General features: G+C 45.3%; 1 protein-coding gene across 1 annotated transcript in view; it reads right to left on the reverse strand.

The window, feature by feature from the left end:
* tna (Zinc finger MIZ domain-containing protein tonalli) overlaps positions 1-15,461 on the reverse strand; it is a 132,440-nt gene that overhangs the window by 14,329 nt on the left and 102,650 nt on the right. Inside the window, 6 exon segments of the mRNA XM_080268176.1 lie at positions 920-1,055; positions 3,231-3,383; positions 3,642-4,004; positions 4,101-4,380; positions 4,587-4,772; positions 5,025-5,288. Of these exon segments, the coding sequence (XP_080124302.1) occupies positions 920-1,055; positions 3,231-3,383; positions 3,642-4,004; positions 4,101-4,380; positions 4,587-4,772; positions 5,025-5,288 (1,382 nt within the window).

The following is a 15,461-nucleotide window of genomic DNA, read 5'->3' on the forward strand; positions in this document are numbered from 1 at the left end:
ACGCTCCTTTATATCCTCATTCGTCAGCCCGTCTCTCCATGTGACTCCACAGGCTCCTCTTAAATAACTCATTTCCACTGCTCTCACTCTTGACTTGTGTCCTTCCAACAACGTCCAAGCTTCACTTCCGAACGTTAGAGTTGGTATCACAATACTGTCATGTAGTAACTTTTTCACTTCCATGCTCACTTCCCTGTTTCTTATCACTGCTTTCAAAGAACCAGCAACCTTTCTCTCCTGCTGTACCCTTTCAAGCACTTCACCCTCCAAACCTCCATCCTTACTCATCACACTAACCAAGTACTTAAACGTATTCACATTTTCCAATTCCTCACCATCCAACCTTGCTGTACATTCACTGACTTCACCTCTCTCAAAGACCATCACTTTACTCTTCCCTACATTCACCTTTAGATTCCGTTTCTTACACACTCTCCCAAACTCATCCACCAAGCCTGATAAGATAAGGTATTAAATAAAGCGAATTCAAAAGCTCTGATATTCAACAGTTCCCCTCCTGTCACAGACCCCCTTCAGTCTCTCTTTCTACACTAAAATGTTATATCACTCTCTCTCTATTACTACTGGGGGTCAGGGTGGCTCAGTTGTTGAACACCTGACATGAGACTAAAGGGGCAAGAGTTCGTGCCCACCCAGGTAGCTTCCCTGCTGGGAGGTAATGCACTCCCATCACCTAGCAGTGCTATTTGATCTATTAAGGTCTAGCTTGTGGGGAATTAAAGGTGTTTCCTCTACTCTTTCCATTATATACTAAAATGCTGCTCTACAGCTGATACTCTTTACTTTTTAATGTCTACATATTAAATCCTGCTCAAATCTGCCTAAGCCTTACACACAACACTTTCAGGCATCCATTTCTCCTAAATCTTAACCCATTCTACTTTCTGCCAATGCCCACCTGAACATGAGGGTCTGGTATACTGTGGGCTTCAGATGGAAGACGTGGTTTGAGACAGCTAGGTTGTGCTCCAATCTGAAGGGCTGGAGTACAATGCCATCACGCACTGGGAATGTCAGTCGTAGTTCGTCTTCCTCTGTGGGTACACACGGAGAAGGATTAAAAATGCAATATTCTGTCCTACCTTGCCCCATTCTCAAGCTGGAGAAAAGGTAATGATGACAATGATGATGATGATGTTGATGATGATAATAATGATGACGATGATGACGAATATCTAGTCTGATATTGCTCTCTGTGAGGCTTGGCTACACTTGAAAAATTTAAGGATAGATAATGAGCCTAAATGCCTGGTGGAATTTCGTTATCAAAAACCACCAGTCACCTCATGGGGATTAAATTTAAACTGATGCACCCACCGCACATAATCTTCACTCCAGCTGGCACTTTAGACCACTAGTTCATCAGACTTTTTTGTAGGTGAAGACAATGGCAAATGTGTGGTAATGGTAATGACCAACTCTATTAAGACAGTTGACTATGGAATGCAGTGTTGAAAAGAGACATGAAATGCCATAAAGTATCGATATAAGGATGAGTAATAACAAAATGCAATACAGTAGTAGCTGGAAAAAACGGACATGAACTCTCATCAAGTATGAATTAAACCATCAGCGATGATCTCACAGAAAATAAAGAATAAATCCTCAAAATCATTCAAAAATGACACACAATTCCACTATATTACTGTAGATGTGAGGACTGTGAACAGTCATTATTAGTTAATGAATCCTTAATACAGTAATCCCCATACTATCCGGACGCCCACTTTCTGGACACCCCACTTACCGAACATTGTGGGCCTGGACCTTCGGAACCCAAATATGGCCAAAAAAAGAACAAAAATCCCTCCAAAATCCTAATTTTTTCCCACTTGTAATTTGAAATTGCTGCACGGCACCGAGGAGCTGCTTACATCACGGCCCCTTCACCCTTTCCTTCCTACCTCCTCCCCCGTCAGGGTTGCCATTTGGTATTTTTCATTACCAAATGTGGGCCAATTTGGTAATGAAAAATTCATTTGGTAATGAATCAGAATAATGCATTACCAAATGGATTTTTCAAGTGTATGAGGATACACAGGATGGAGATGGTGGATTGTTTGCTCTCTCTGATTAATCTGCTAGCCTACATAGCATGAAAATAATAAACAAGCTGTTAATTATAAGGAGAGTGATTACATGTGTGAGTTGGGAGCAGGGCAGTGAAATGGCAGGGGACAGGGCGATGTGGAGACGATTTGTTTGTGGCCACCCCAAAAGGGACTGAGGCATCTGGCAATAGATAGAGAGATAGATAAATAGATAGATACATAATTAGCGAAGAATAAATGCTAGCTTTATGAATCTGGTAATGAAGAGTTAAATTTGGTGATGAAAATTGAGGAGTTTGGTAATGCAGCTGTTGCAATCTGGAAACTCTGTTTCCCCGTCACCAACACACCCAACAGTTACTGCCTAACTTCGATTGTTAGCAGATGCTTATCGTAGTGGATGCACCACGATTGTTTTTTTGTGAATAAATAGTGAATAAATTGCAATACCTCGCCACTAGACCACATGGGAATTTACGGTGTTGTGCAGCATTAAGAAATTAGAATTTAGAGTGCAAAAATTAACTGTGGAGTGCAAATTGGCGGTTGAAACTGCCATGGTGCAGTTAAGAACAATGTGCAATGTTAAACAATTACAACTCACAGTGCAAATAATTAAGTGCAGCACAACACTGGATTACTGTACGTGCTTCAAGAGCATTTTCACCACTGCCAAAGCCTTAGAGAAGGTGGCCACGGACGTGCTGTAAGTACCCTGGCTGAAGTACAGTCACTTCTAATTCCTCATTCTTTGGTTCCTTTTCATTTATTTCATGCTTTATGTCCATTATTGGTGTGAAAAGGGTCTTAAATAAGTTTAAATAGGTGCTATGCATGTCCAGTAGGGAGTTGTATAGGTGTTTTTCCGAGTCAGGCTAGGTTTGGGTCCATAAGTACAAGTCCAGGAGGCTGGGGCCCACTTTCCAGATGGGACCACTTTCCAGACATGCCTTAGGCTCTATTACATCGGATAGTGGAGGGATTATTGTATAACACTCATTACTGAAAAGCATTGAGCATAGTGAACACACAAACTGTATGGATAGTTTTGTATATACCTGCCATGGGTGGGCAGTTTTTATTATCCATGTTAAGTCATGTACACTGCATTCATTACAAAATTCCTACCATAACACTAAGACCAAACTGCTGACTTACTTTGCATCATGAGTGGCTTCATTTCAGAGAGGTCAGGCTTTACATCAGGCTGGTTGGCATAAGGAGGACTCATATAGGGGGTGAGAGGAGGTGTGGGGTTGCCAGGGATAGGGGAATGTTGGTAACTACCTCCCCCTGACCCTGGTGCTCCACCTCCTCCACCTCCACCACCACCACCTCCACCACCAGCACCGCCTCCAGCTCCTCCCATGCCCCTGAGGTGGAAATAATGAAAGAGTAAATAGAATGAGTTTAAATTAAAACTTTATTTTAGTTGGTGGAGTAAGACACATTTGTATTTTATGTAATATATGTGGCAGTTACACATTTAAAAGTATTAGACATCATTAGCATCCAACTTTTATTTATCACATTCATCAGATCAGGTAAATAAAACTGCAAGAAATAAACTTTGGCTTTACCTGGCCATGCTGCTCATTCCTGTGGTCATGTTGCTATTGCCAGTGCCACTCATTGCCATTCCACTGCTCATATTGTTCATCCCTGTGCTCATGTTGCCCAGTCCAGCGCCCATACTGTTCATTGCACTGGTCATGCTGCTCATTCCTGTGTTCATATTGCCCATTCCTGCGTTCATACTGCTCATTCCTGTGTTCATGTTGCCCATGCCACTGTTCATGGTGCCCATTCCAGTCATCCCACTATTCATGTTGCCCATTCCACTGTTCATCGTCATTCCGCTGTTCATACTTGCAGAGGGTGGAAGGCCTGCTGGGTTCATGTTCATGGACATCTGAGGTCCTCCCATTCCTCCTGGTCCACCCATGCCACCTGGCCCACCCATTCCTCCAGGGCCACCCATCCCACCTGGTCCACCCATCCCACCTGGCCCACCCATACCTGGCCCACCCATTCCTCCAGGTCCACCCATGCTCCCTGGTCCACCCATTCCCCCAGGGCCACCCATTCCACCCATGTTCATACCAGCCATCCCACCCATGGTCATGTCTGTATACTGCATGCCACCATACTGCTGGGTGTAAAACTGGGCCTGGTTGAAGGGTGGACCACATGGAGGGCCGCCGCCTCCACGCATATTTGGTCGCATTCCTTGGCCAGGAGGAAACTGTGAAGGCAGTGGTTGTTGTACTGGGTAGCCTCCACCCCCCCGCATTCCACCCATACCCATCTGTAAAAAGTAAATGTGTTTGAAAAACTCTAGTTACTGTTACATTCAATGTATGGATGAGAATCCTGTCATACAACACTATATCTCATGGAAGAGAAAATTGTGACACAGTATGAAAATACTATTACTATAATGACATTAAGCTTGGCATGTTAATACCGTAATTTTTATCACTCCCAATACAGAGGCACAGTGTGTCATCTAACCTGTGGGTTCATCTGTGCCATCTGTCCCATGGGTGGCTGAGAGAACTGTCCCTGTGCTGCTACAGCTGCTGCTGCTGCTGCTCGTTTCTGTGCCATGAACATAGCAGGATTTGGGTAGGGTCCAGCCCTCCCTGCCCCAGCAGCACCACCACCACCCATGCCACGCTGGTACATCATCTGCTGCTGCTGTACAACACACCACAATTGTAACTTGATAAACAATATGAGCATTCATATTTAAAATATTTCATCATATAATGAGCATTCATACTTCACCATCTGTAAATGCACAGTATATGTGAGACTTATAATGACTTATCACTGTAGAATCACTTAACTCACACACTATAATGACATCATTTACACTAAGACTATATGAAAATAACTCCTAAAGATTTGCAAATGATTTGTTATAGTAGGGTTACTAAACTGACATACCTGCATATTCAAACACTTGCCCATGCCAGGGCCGCCCATACCACTCATGCTGTTCATTGGCATGTTGGTCATCATGCCTGTGCCTGTGCCCGCCCCTGCACCCGTGGCCCCACCCGCACTGGCCGCACCACCCATGTTGCTGATCATGGTGTTCATCATGTTGCTCATCCCATTCATGGGGTTCATGTTGGGGGTTGGAGGACGCTGCATGGGAGGGTAGCCAGGGCCAGGACCAGAGTACCCACCAGCACTCAGGTTGTTCATCTGAAGGGCAAAAGACAAGGGATTATATTCAGAGTCCTGGAGGGTTCTTACAGAATGGAATTATATAATAATGAATGTATATTGGTTATGTGTAATAATAATAATAATTATTATTATTATTATTATCATTATTATTACTATTATTATTCTTATTACTATTATTATTATTATTATTATTACTAATATTATTATTCTTAATATTATTATTATTATTACTATTTTTATATTATTACTATTATTATTACTATCACTATTATTATTATTATTACTATTATTATTATTATTATACCAAAAACAACATTAAGTAAATTTTTTCAGTGCTATACATAGCTTAAAATACGCAGGCCCTAATCATGAGCAGCCTAACTTTGTTGGGACAACAAATTGACCTTGATGGCTACTGATCAGTGCCACAGGCACAAGATGCCTAACCTCTACCATACCCAAAAAATAAGAACTCCTGCAGGCCGGCCAACATTACATATCTTCAGGTACACTAGACAGGGTAGAACCTACTTCTCCCACTTACCAGTGCATCCAAGGGAGCAAGCCGTTTTGACTTTGAATCCAGGGCTGCTCAACCGTGTGTGTGTGTGTGTGTGTGTGTGTGTGTGTGTGTGTGTGTGTGTGTGTGTGTGTGTGTGTGTGTGTGTGTGTGTGTGTGTGTGTGTGTGTGTGTGTGTGTGTGTGCGCGCGCGCCGCTGTGCTCAAGAGCGCGAGTGAGTAATTCTACGGTGCTGGCCCGCCACAGTTCACTACCTCTACACTCCTTGGTCTCCCTCACGAACTCCACACTCCTTTCCCCCCCTCTCTCTTACTTTCTATTACCTCACTTCTCTTACTTCCTCTTTACCTCCCCTACCTTTCCACCCACTTTCTCTCTCTCTCACGAACCCCACACTCCTTGCTCCGCCCTCTCTCTTACTTTCTTTTACCTCACTTCTCTTACGTCTTCCTTCTCTCCCTTACCTTCCCACCTCTCTCTCTCTCTCTCTCTCTCTCTCTCACCTTCCTTCTTGCACCCTCCCTCCCCTTCCCTCTCCTCCTCCTTCCCCAACTCTCTTCCTCCTCCTCGTCTCAATCAATACAGTTGCCCAATATCGTCCTCTTCCTAATTAACAAAATAAATCGAACATCTTAATTACAATGGAGGGAAAAAAGGAGCAAAGAACAAAAGAAAAGCCGTAATTTAAAAAAGACATAATCAACCTCCTTTCCTCCTCTATTCTCTCCCCCCCCTATAATCAACCTCCTTTCCTCCTCTATTCTCTCCCCCCCCTATAATCAACCTCCTTTCCTCCTCTACTCTCCCCCCCCCTCTCTCTCTCATGTTTCTTCTTCGTCTTCCTTCCAGTGCTCCTCTCTATCAGCGTTTTCTTCCTTTCCTCATTTTTGTTTATATCTACTTTAAATTCTTTCTAATTCACTCTCTATTTCTTATCCTCATCCCCCCCCCCTTCTTTCCAGTTCTTCTCTCCCTCCGTATTTTCTTTCTCGACCCTCCCTCCCCCATTTCACTGACTTACTTCGCTCCTTCACTTTGTCTCTCTCCTTTCCAGCTTCATTTCCTCTCTTCCTCCCTCCCTCCATTTCTCCACTCACCACATTCTCCCTCTATCTCTTCCTTTCTATCTCTTCGCTCTCTCAATCTCTTTTTACGGAGAGAGAGAGAGAGAGAGAGAGAGAGAGAGAGAGAGAGAGAGAGAGAGAGAGAGAGAGAGAGAGAGAAAGGGGAGGAAAATTCGGATATCGAGCCGATGATAATATCAATAATAACAATAATAATAATAATAATAATAATAATTATTATGATGATGATGATGATGATGATGATGATTATCATTATTATTATCATTATTATCAGTATTTTCACCTAACGTAAAAGTTGACATCACTTTTATTAAAACAATGCAATATATCAATAAAAAATCAATCATAACAGTGCCAAACACAGTTTAAACAGCATGTGTTTTCATTTTCACCTCTCTCTCTCTCTCTCAAACCCCTCGACTCTCACTCCTCCCTCTCCCACAATCCTTTTCCTCCATGTCCAAGACTTGCTCCCCCCCCCTCTTTATCTATCTATTTCCTCATAATCTCCCTCTCCTTCCTGTTCTTCTAATCTCCCTCTATTCCATTCCCCTTATTTCGATATTCTCGTTTAATACACCTTCCTTCTTTCCCCTTCCCTTCCCCTCCTTGTCTTCTTCGGGCCTTCCATTCCCTCCCTTACTACATTTCCCTTCTTTCCCCTCGTCTCTCCCCTCCCACTTCTTCTCTAATCCCCTTTTCCTCTTCTTCCCTCTATTCCTCCCAATTATAGTCTTCTCCTTTCATCGTCTAATTTTCCCCCCCCTCCCTTCTTTTCCCCTCTTCTACCTCCCCTCCACACCTAACCTCACTAATCCTTCCCCTCTTTATCGTCTCTTCCCCTTTTTCTCTCCCTCTTACTTAAACCTCTCCCCTCTCCCTAATTTCTTCCCCCTTTCTTACCCCCCACCCCCCAGATGAGGGGAGTGGGTGAGTGAGGGTCCCGGCGAGGGGAGAAATTGGTTCAATAAGCCACCCCTCTTATTTCATACAGGCGTTGGGGGTGAGAGGAGGGTGAGGGGATATGGGAGGGGGTGAAGTGAGAGGAGAGGGGAGGAGAGCAGGTGAGGGGTGAGAAGCAGGGGGAGAGGGGAGGGGTGGAGTGAGAAAGATAAGGCGAGAGGAGAGGGGATGAAGGGAGGGTGAGGGGAGGGGTGAGAGTGAGGATGAATGGGGAGGGAAAGGGGGAGGGGAGCGAAGGGGAAGAGTGATGGAGGGGGGAGGGGAGGGGAGGGGAGGGGAAGGAGGATGGAGGGGGGAGGGGAGGGGGTGAAGTGGTGATGGTGAGGTGGAGTGCGGGTGGGGAATGGTGAGGGGGTAGAGGGAATAGAGAAGGCTGGGGAGAAAAGGTGGGATGTGAGAAGGAGGAAGATGGGACAGGTGGTAGGGGTGAGGTGAGATGGTAGTGGAGGTGAGGGTGAGGGGAGATGGGAGAGGGGGTGAGGAAGAAGGTAGAGGTTAGTTGACTTTGTAGGTGGGGTGGGGAGAGGTGAGAGGAAAAGCAAAAAACAAAAGGAAGAGGAAAACGATAAAAGGAGTGAAAAAGAAGAGAAAGGAGGGTGGGTGAGGGGAGGGAGAAGAGAGAAAGGGAAAGGGGAGGGAATCAGGTAAGTGAGAGGAGAGGGGAGGGAATCAGGTAAGTGAGGGGAGAAGGGATGGGGATGAGGTGAACAGACAGGGAAAGGCACGAGCAAGGGAGGAGGAGGGGACAGGGAGGGAGAAGGGATGGGAGGAAGAGTAGAGAGAGATGAGAGGAAAGAAATGAATGAGAGAAAATAAAATGACGGAAAATGGGGTGAGAGAAGAAAGAAGGGGAGGTAGGAAGACTGCGGGGAGAGGAAGGGGAAGGGAGGGAGATAAGAGGTAAAGGAGGGGGGAAGACGGGGAGCCAAGGAAGAAAAATGAAAAGAAGGGGGAGGGGGAACGTAGTAAAGATGAAGAGAGAGAGAGAGAGAGAGAGTAAAGAGGGAGGGGAGGAAAACTGGATGGATAAGGAAAAACGATAGAGATAAAAAAAGGAAAACTGGAAATGAAGAATAAAGATGAAGGGAAATGAGGACCGGGAGAGATGGAAGGGGGAAGTGGAGGGGGAGGGATGGAAGAGGGAGGTGGAGGGGGAGGGATGGAAGGGGGAGGTGGAGGGGGAGGGATGAACTGGTAGGAGAGGAAAGGAAAGGATTGGAAAGGAGAGGAAAAGAGAAGAGAGGGAAACGGCATGTGAGGAATGAAAGGGGAAAAGAAGAAAGGGGAAAAAGGAGAAGAATGGGAGAGGGAGGAGGGGAAAGAGGAAGTGGAGGAAAGGAGCAGGAGAGAAGATACAAATGGAGGAAAGGAAGGAAAAGTAGGGGGGGAAGGAGGAGGGGAGAGGCTTAGGGTTAGAGGGAAGTGAGTAAGAGAGAGAGAGAGAGAGAGAGAGAGAGAGAGAGAGAGAGAGAGAGAGAGAGAGAGAGAGAGAAGAAGAAGAAGAAGAAGAAGAGAGGAGAGGGAGGGGGGAGAGGAAGGAAGGGGTGGTGGTGAGAGGGGCGTAAGAGACCACACCAAGAACTAACTATTCTCATCCTTACGCACACTGAATATAAGGTCTATAATCGATTCTCCTCTCTCACTTCTCCGGGCCCCGCACACACATACATACACACACGCACACGAACTCATACACACGCACACGACCTCTACACATATATACATACATGCACAAATACACACACACACACACACACACACACACACACACACACACACACACACACACACACACACACACACACACACACACACACACACACAAAACACACACACACACACGACCTGTTCTCAAACTTTGCTCTTTCCTGAAACTACTATGCTACATTTTCGGGTGTGGAGGGAAGGTGGAGGGGGTGTGGAGGAAAGGTGGAGGGATGTGGAGGGAAGGTGAAGGGGTGTGGAGAAAACTGTAAGTATGAAGGAAAGGAAGTGAGAGTTAAAATGGGTGGAGAACAAGAACAATGATGAGAGAGAGAGAGAGAGAGAGAGAGAGAGAGAGAGAGAGAGAGAGAGAGAGAGAGAGAGAGAGAGAGAGATACACAGCAAATAGACTTTACGGTCCCAACGAGGTGGTCTGACCTTAACATTATTAGACAAGCTTAATCTATTCAAAGAAGCAAACGAAGAGAGAGAGAGAGAGAGAGAGAGAGAGAGAGAGAGAGAGAGAGAGAGAGAGAGAGAGAGAGAGAGTGGAAACAGTAGGCAGTAAGAGAAAAACCGAGGAAGACGGGAAACAAGAGGGGAAGGAAGGAAGCAAGGCGGAGGAGAGAGACAAGGAAAGAGAAAATTAAACAGATGAGGAATGGGAAAAAGGGAGGGAAAAACAGGGCAGGGAAGGAGAAAGTCTTACAGCGAAGGAAAAATAGTGTGGGAGGGAGAAACAAATAAAAGATAGGGAGAAAATTGACGAAAGGAGAAGTCCCTCGGGAGAGATGGAGAAGTGGGAGGGAGAGGAGAGAGAAAAGAGGAATGGGAGGGGGGGGGGAGAGAGGGAGGAGAAGAGACGAGAGAGAAATGGAGGAGAAAGAGAAGATTAAGATTAATGGAGGGAAGAATGGAAGGAGAAAGGGAGAGAGATAAGAAGAGTGAGAGGGAAGAAAAAGTGGATGGGGAGGGATGAGTCAGGATAAAGGGATAAGGAGGGAGGGAGGGAGGGGGGGTAAGGAGAGCTAAAGAGTAAAGATGATGGTAAAATTGAGAGAGAGAGAGAGAGAGAGAGAGAGAGAGAGAGAGAGAGAGAGAGAGAGAGAGAGAGAGGTGGGGGGGAGGTGGAAAATTCTGGTAAAGGAAATGCCCTATCCGAAGTCAAGCCATTTTCGCCCTTCGCACCCCCGAACATAAGGGTGAGTCTGGCCTGAGGGGGGGGCATGGGCTTCCGTCCATATGGCCTCTCCGTCATAGTTTATTCATGAGAGAGAGGGGGGGAGGGAGGGGGGAATAAATGGAGGGGGGAGGAGGAAGAGAAGGAGGGAATTAGAGGAAATGAGAGAGGGAAGGGAGGGGATAGAGAGGAAAATAGTAGGGGAGAGGAATGGAGTTCAGCAGATGGAGGAGGAGGAGGAGGAGGAGGAGGAGGGAGTGGAAAGGAAACAGAAAGTACGAAGACGGGGTGGTACAGAAGGAAATGAAGAATGAGGTCATATATAAAGAGGAGAAGGAGGAAGCAGAGGTAGGGAGGGACGCAAAGTAGCAGGTAAGACGTAAGGATGGAAGGAAGGAAAGGGAAGGAGTGATGTAACACAGGAAATAGCCGAAGAAATTAAAGGGCTGAGGATAGGAAGGATGGGAGCGAGAAAGGAATGATTTGATTAGGAATAAGGACAAAAGACATTTGTAAGGAATATATATATATATATATATATATATATATATATATATATAGAGAGAGAGAGAGAGAGAGAGAGAGAGAGAGAGAGAGAGAGAGAGAGAGAGAGAGAGAGAGAAAATCAGAGGGAATGAAAGATACGCGAAAAAAGGAACGGATAATACAAGTTAGGAAAAGAGAAAAATATACAAGGAATGAATGGAGGAAAACAATGGGAAGAAAAGGAAGGAAATAATAAAGAAAGAAGGGAGGGAGAACAGAAAAAAAAGGACAAATGAAATGGAAGGACAGAAAAGGAAAAATAAGGACATAAAGGAAAAGGGAATAAAGGAACGGAAAAAAGAAAGGAAACAAAACATGAGGAAACGGAGGGAAAAACAACAGAGGAAGGAGGGAGGGGGAGAGGGAGGGAGGGGGAGAGGGAGGGAAGTGAAGGAGGAAAGATGGAGGACAGAGGGAGGGAGGGGTATGAGGGAGCTAAGAGGGATGAGAGGAAGAATTAGGGAGGAAGGGAGGAAGGAAGGTCTCTCTCTCTCCTAATCCTTACTCTTGCTCCTCCTCAATAGGGAAAGAAGATTAAAAAGAAATGGAAGAATAAAGATAGGAGGGGGAGAAGTAGATGAATAATGAGAGGAATGGGAGGGAAGGGAGAGAAAGCGACGGTGGCGAGGGAAAATGAGAAAAGGAAAATGAGAGAGAGAGAGAGAGAGAGAGAATATGCCAGGCAGGGAAACTGATGAAAGAGAAGAGAAAAAATAAAGCAAGATGAGTGGGAAATAGAGGAAGAAGGGGAGAGGAGATAAAAGGATCAGGAGAGGGTGGGAGGAGGGGTGGGAAGGAGGAAGGAGCAGGGAGGGAGAAAGACGGGATCGGGGATGGAGAAAAATAAGAGAACTGAGAGAGTGGAGGGAGAGAGACAGGAGGGACCCAGGAAGAGAAGATGGAAGATAATAGGAGGAGGAAAAGGGGTTACAATAAGACAGCAAAAATAAATGGACAGCAAAAAAATGTGGAGGAAGACAAGGAACTATTGGAAAAAGAAAGATGGGAGGAAAGGAAGGGGTGGGTAGGAAGGAGGGAAGAAAGGTAGGAAGGGAGGGAAAGAGGAGGAGGAGGGAAGGAGAAAGGAATGAAGGATGATAAAAAGGGAGTATGTATGGGGGAAATGGATATGAAATTATAAAAATGACTAAAAAGTGCAGTTAGATGAGAGAAAGATGAGGAGAGGTAATTCGGCAAAGGGAAAAGATGAAAAGAAGGAACAGAAAGAAAAGAGACAACGAGGAAAGGGTAAAGAAAAAATTAAGTCTGGAAACAAACATACGAAAGAAAATGAAAGAGAGACACTAAATGGGAAATAAGACTAGCAAAAGTAAAAGCAAGAAAAAGGTGTTTATCAACCTTGAACATTATACATATTCTCTCTCTCTCTCTCTCGGTTTTCTATCATCTGTGTGTGTGTGTGTGTGTGTGTGTGTGTGTGTGTGTGTGTGTGTGTGTGTGTGTGTGTGTGTGGAGGTAAACAAATAACTCAGAGAGAGAGAGGGGGGGGGGTTATGTAAGGTAGGTTGAGACAGTGAGAGAGAGGGGAAGTGGTAGAAAGAGAAAAGGGAAAAAGATTGAAGAAAAGGGACAAGAGGCGAAAAGAAGGACAGAAGAGGGGAGAGAGAATGGGATGGTAGGATATAAGAGAAAAGAAAGAGACGGAGAGGACGGGAAGAGGGGTATGCAAGAGGGGTATGCTTAAAGAGAAATATAGGGTGAGAAAGATGACGGAAGCGAGACAAGAACAGGCAGGAGGAAGGAAGGTGGAGAGGAGAAAAGTATGAGAAAAGAGAGAGGAAAAAGGATGGGCAGGGAGATGTGGAAAGAAAGGTGAGAGAGGAGGAAAAGAAGGGAAAGTGGGAAGGATGGGAAAAGAAAGAATAAAAAAGGGGTTGAAAGAAATTAAACGAAAGAAGAAGGAACAGGGGTAGAAAACTGACGTGAGGGAAAAGGAAAAGGTGAGATGCAATGAAAGAGAGAGAGAGAGAGAGGAAACAGAAGGGGGAGGGACAGTATGAGTAAAGGAATTCCCCCTTCCTCTTATTCAATGAGGGTGGGGAATTTCTGGACGGGTTAGGGATCTCTCTCTCTCTCTCTCGACTAATTCACTCCACCTAATCAAAGCTGTATGTCTCTCTCTCTTTGGCTCAGTTCCTCCCTCTCTCTCCACCTCACACTCCACCACTGACGCCGCCCGATTCCATCTCTCCATCCGACTCCACTCTTCCATTCCCAGCTCAGATCTTACTCCATTTTCCATCCAACTCCACTTCACAATCAATTTTTCCACTTCTCACTCCACCAGACCCCACCTCTAACTGCTCCTCCCACTCCACCGGTCACACAATTCCCTCTCCATCCCTCCCCTCCTCACTCCATCCCCCACCAGACTTCACTCTCACACCACATTTCCATCTCTAAGCTCCTCCATTCCACTTCACCCAACCCAGATACTCCACCCTTTCACATCCCATTCCACATCTTTCCACTTCATCGTTCCCTCAGCCACCACATCCACAACTCCACGTCTTCCTTTCATTACACCACTCACACCATTTCATTATACCCCTCCACCTCCCACATCACCCCCATTAACCCTCACACTCGACTCTATCACCACCACCTTCTACTCCATCCCCACCAAACCTCGCACTCCACTCCATCACCTCCACCTCCTCCTCACTAAACCTCACACTCCATTTCACCTTCACCACCTCCCCATTCCTTCACCACCTCCTACTTTCACTCCAGCACCTGTCTCCACTTCCTACCACCCCAATCCACCACCACCACCTGCCACTCCACCTCCCACTCCACTCGAACGAAAAAAACACAACATATTACCGCCGGCAAAAACTCGCGACAGTTCCGTAAAAATGAAAGTTTGCCCAAAAATAAGCGGAGGGGATACTTCTAATGCAAATGAGAGAGAGAGAGAGAGAGAGAGAGAGAGAGAGAGAGAGAGAGAGAGAGAGAGTAGGACACGATGCAGGAATGATTCTGAGGGGAAAACATGCATTGGACAGCCAGACACAACAGATACAGACATATATAGATGGAGAGAGAGAGAGAGAGAGAGAGAGAGAGAGAGAGAGAGAGAGAGAGCGCCAAGCCTTGCGGGGGCTCATTTGTAAAACATTTTGCTTTCGGTAAATTTTAAGCAAATACTCCTGGTGGCGCGGCAAGAAAGGCCAAAAATGCTGCTCTTGTTTTATTTAAGCAGAGAATCAATTACTAGCATCCAATTTCCTACTTTCAACTCTATTACACCATTAAAATAATTATAAGGTTTATGATTATTGTATTTTTAATGCTGCAGATGCTGAGTGGTTAGTATTGCAAGCTACCGGCCCTATTGCGTCAGGGTTCGAATTCTGGTGAGGCAGCTGGCGTTACTAGAGTCTGATGCCTATTTATTCCTTCTAGGTTGTCAGGTAAAATGAGTACCTAGAGTACCATCTAGTATGGGTAACTGCGGCAACCTTGATGATGCCTTGGAACTCACGGGACTGGGTGAATAACACTCCACAGGCTCAAAGGCCGGTACAAAGATGAACTGCGCGGTTAAGTGCTTAATGGCCTCTGACCTCACCATTACCTTTTTACCCTTTAAATTAAGGAACAGGTTGTCATATTTTTTCATTTTTCTACGATTAATATTTACCACTGAGGCTATTTTCATCATTATTATGTTTTTATTCCGCACTCTTAACTCACCTCTCATTTTTTCACCTTAAAACTATTTTATTCTTGTTACCACTAGGCAATTTTCCTCAGTTTGGAGGACCACTTCACCTGAGCGGGGGAGAAACAAACTCAGCCTCAATAACCTCTTCAACCTGGACACGTTTTCTTTATCTGGGCTTTATTCAACTCGACTCTTTGATCCCGTGACGTATCTCTATTCTATTCTTGCCGTCACTATAAAATTTTTATTCTATTTAGGAAGGCTCTGCAGTAATGAACGGGCTGATTACGGCCTTCTAACCAATTCTCTCCCATGACTCATAAACTCGTATGAAGACGGCAAGAATGAAGTCACCAGATTCAAAGGAGCTGAGAAAGACGTCCCCTAGCTGTAGTGATGGATTCTTCTTCTTGCGGGCATAAATTCTGGCGATTCTCTTAACCTCTTCACTTCAATGACGTCTTTTCAGTTACTCAAAAGCTAGCAACAGACGATTTTA

Source organism: Coenobita brevimanus, chromosome 26 (assembly GCF_032717465.1).
Source record: "Coenobita brevimanus isolate Jiangsu-jjx chromosome 26, ASM3271746v2, whole genome shotgun sequence".
Taxonomy (NCBI): domain Eukaryota; kingdom Metazoa; phylum Arthropoda; class Malacostraca; order Decapoda; family Coenobitidae; genus Coenobita; species Coenobita brevimanus.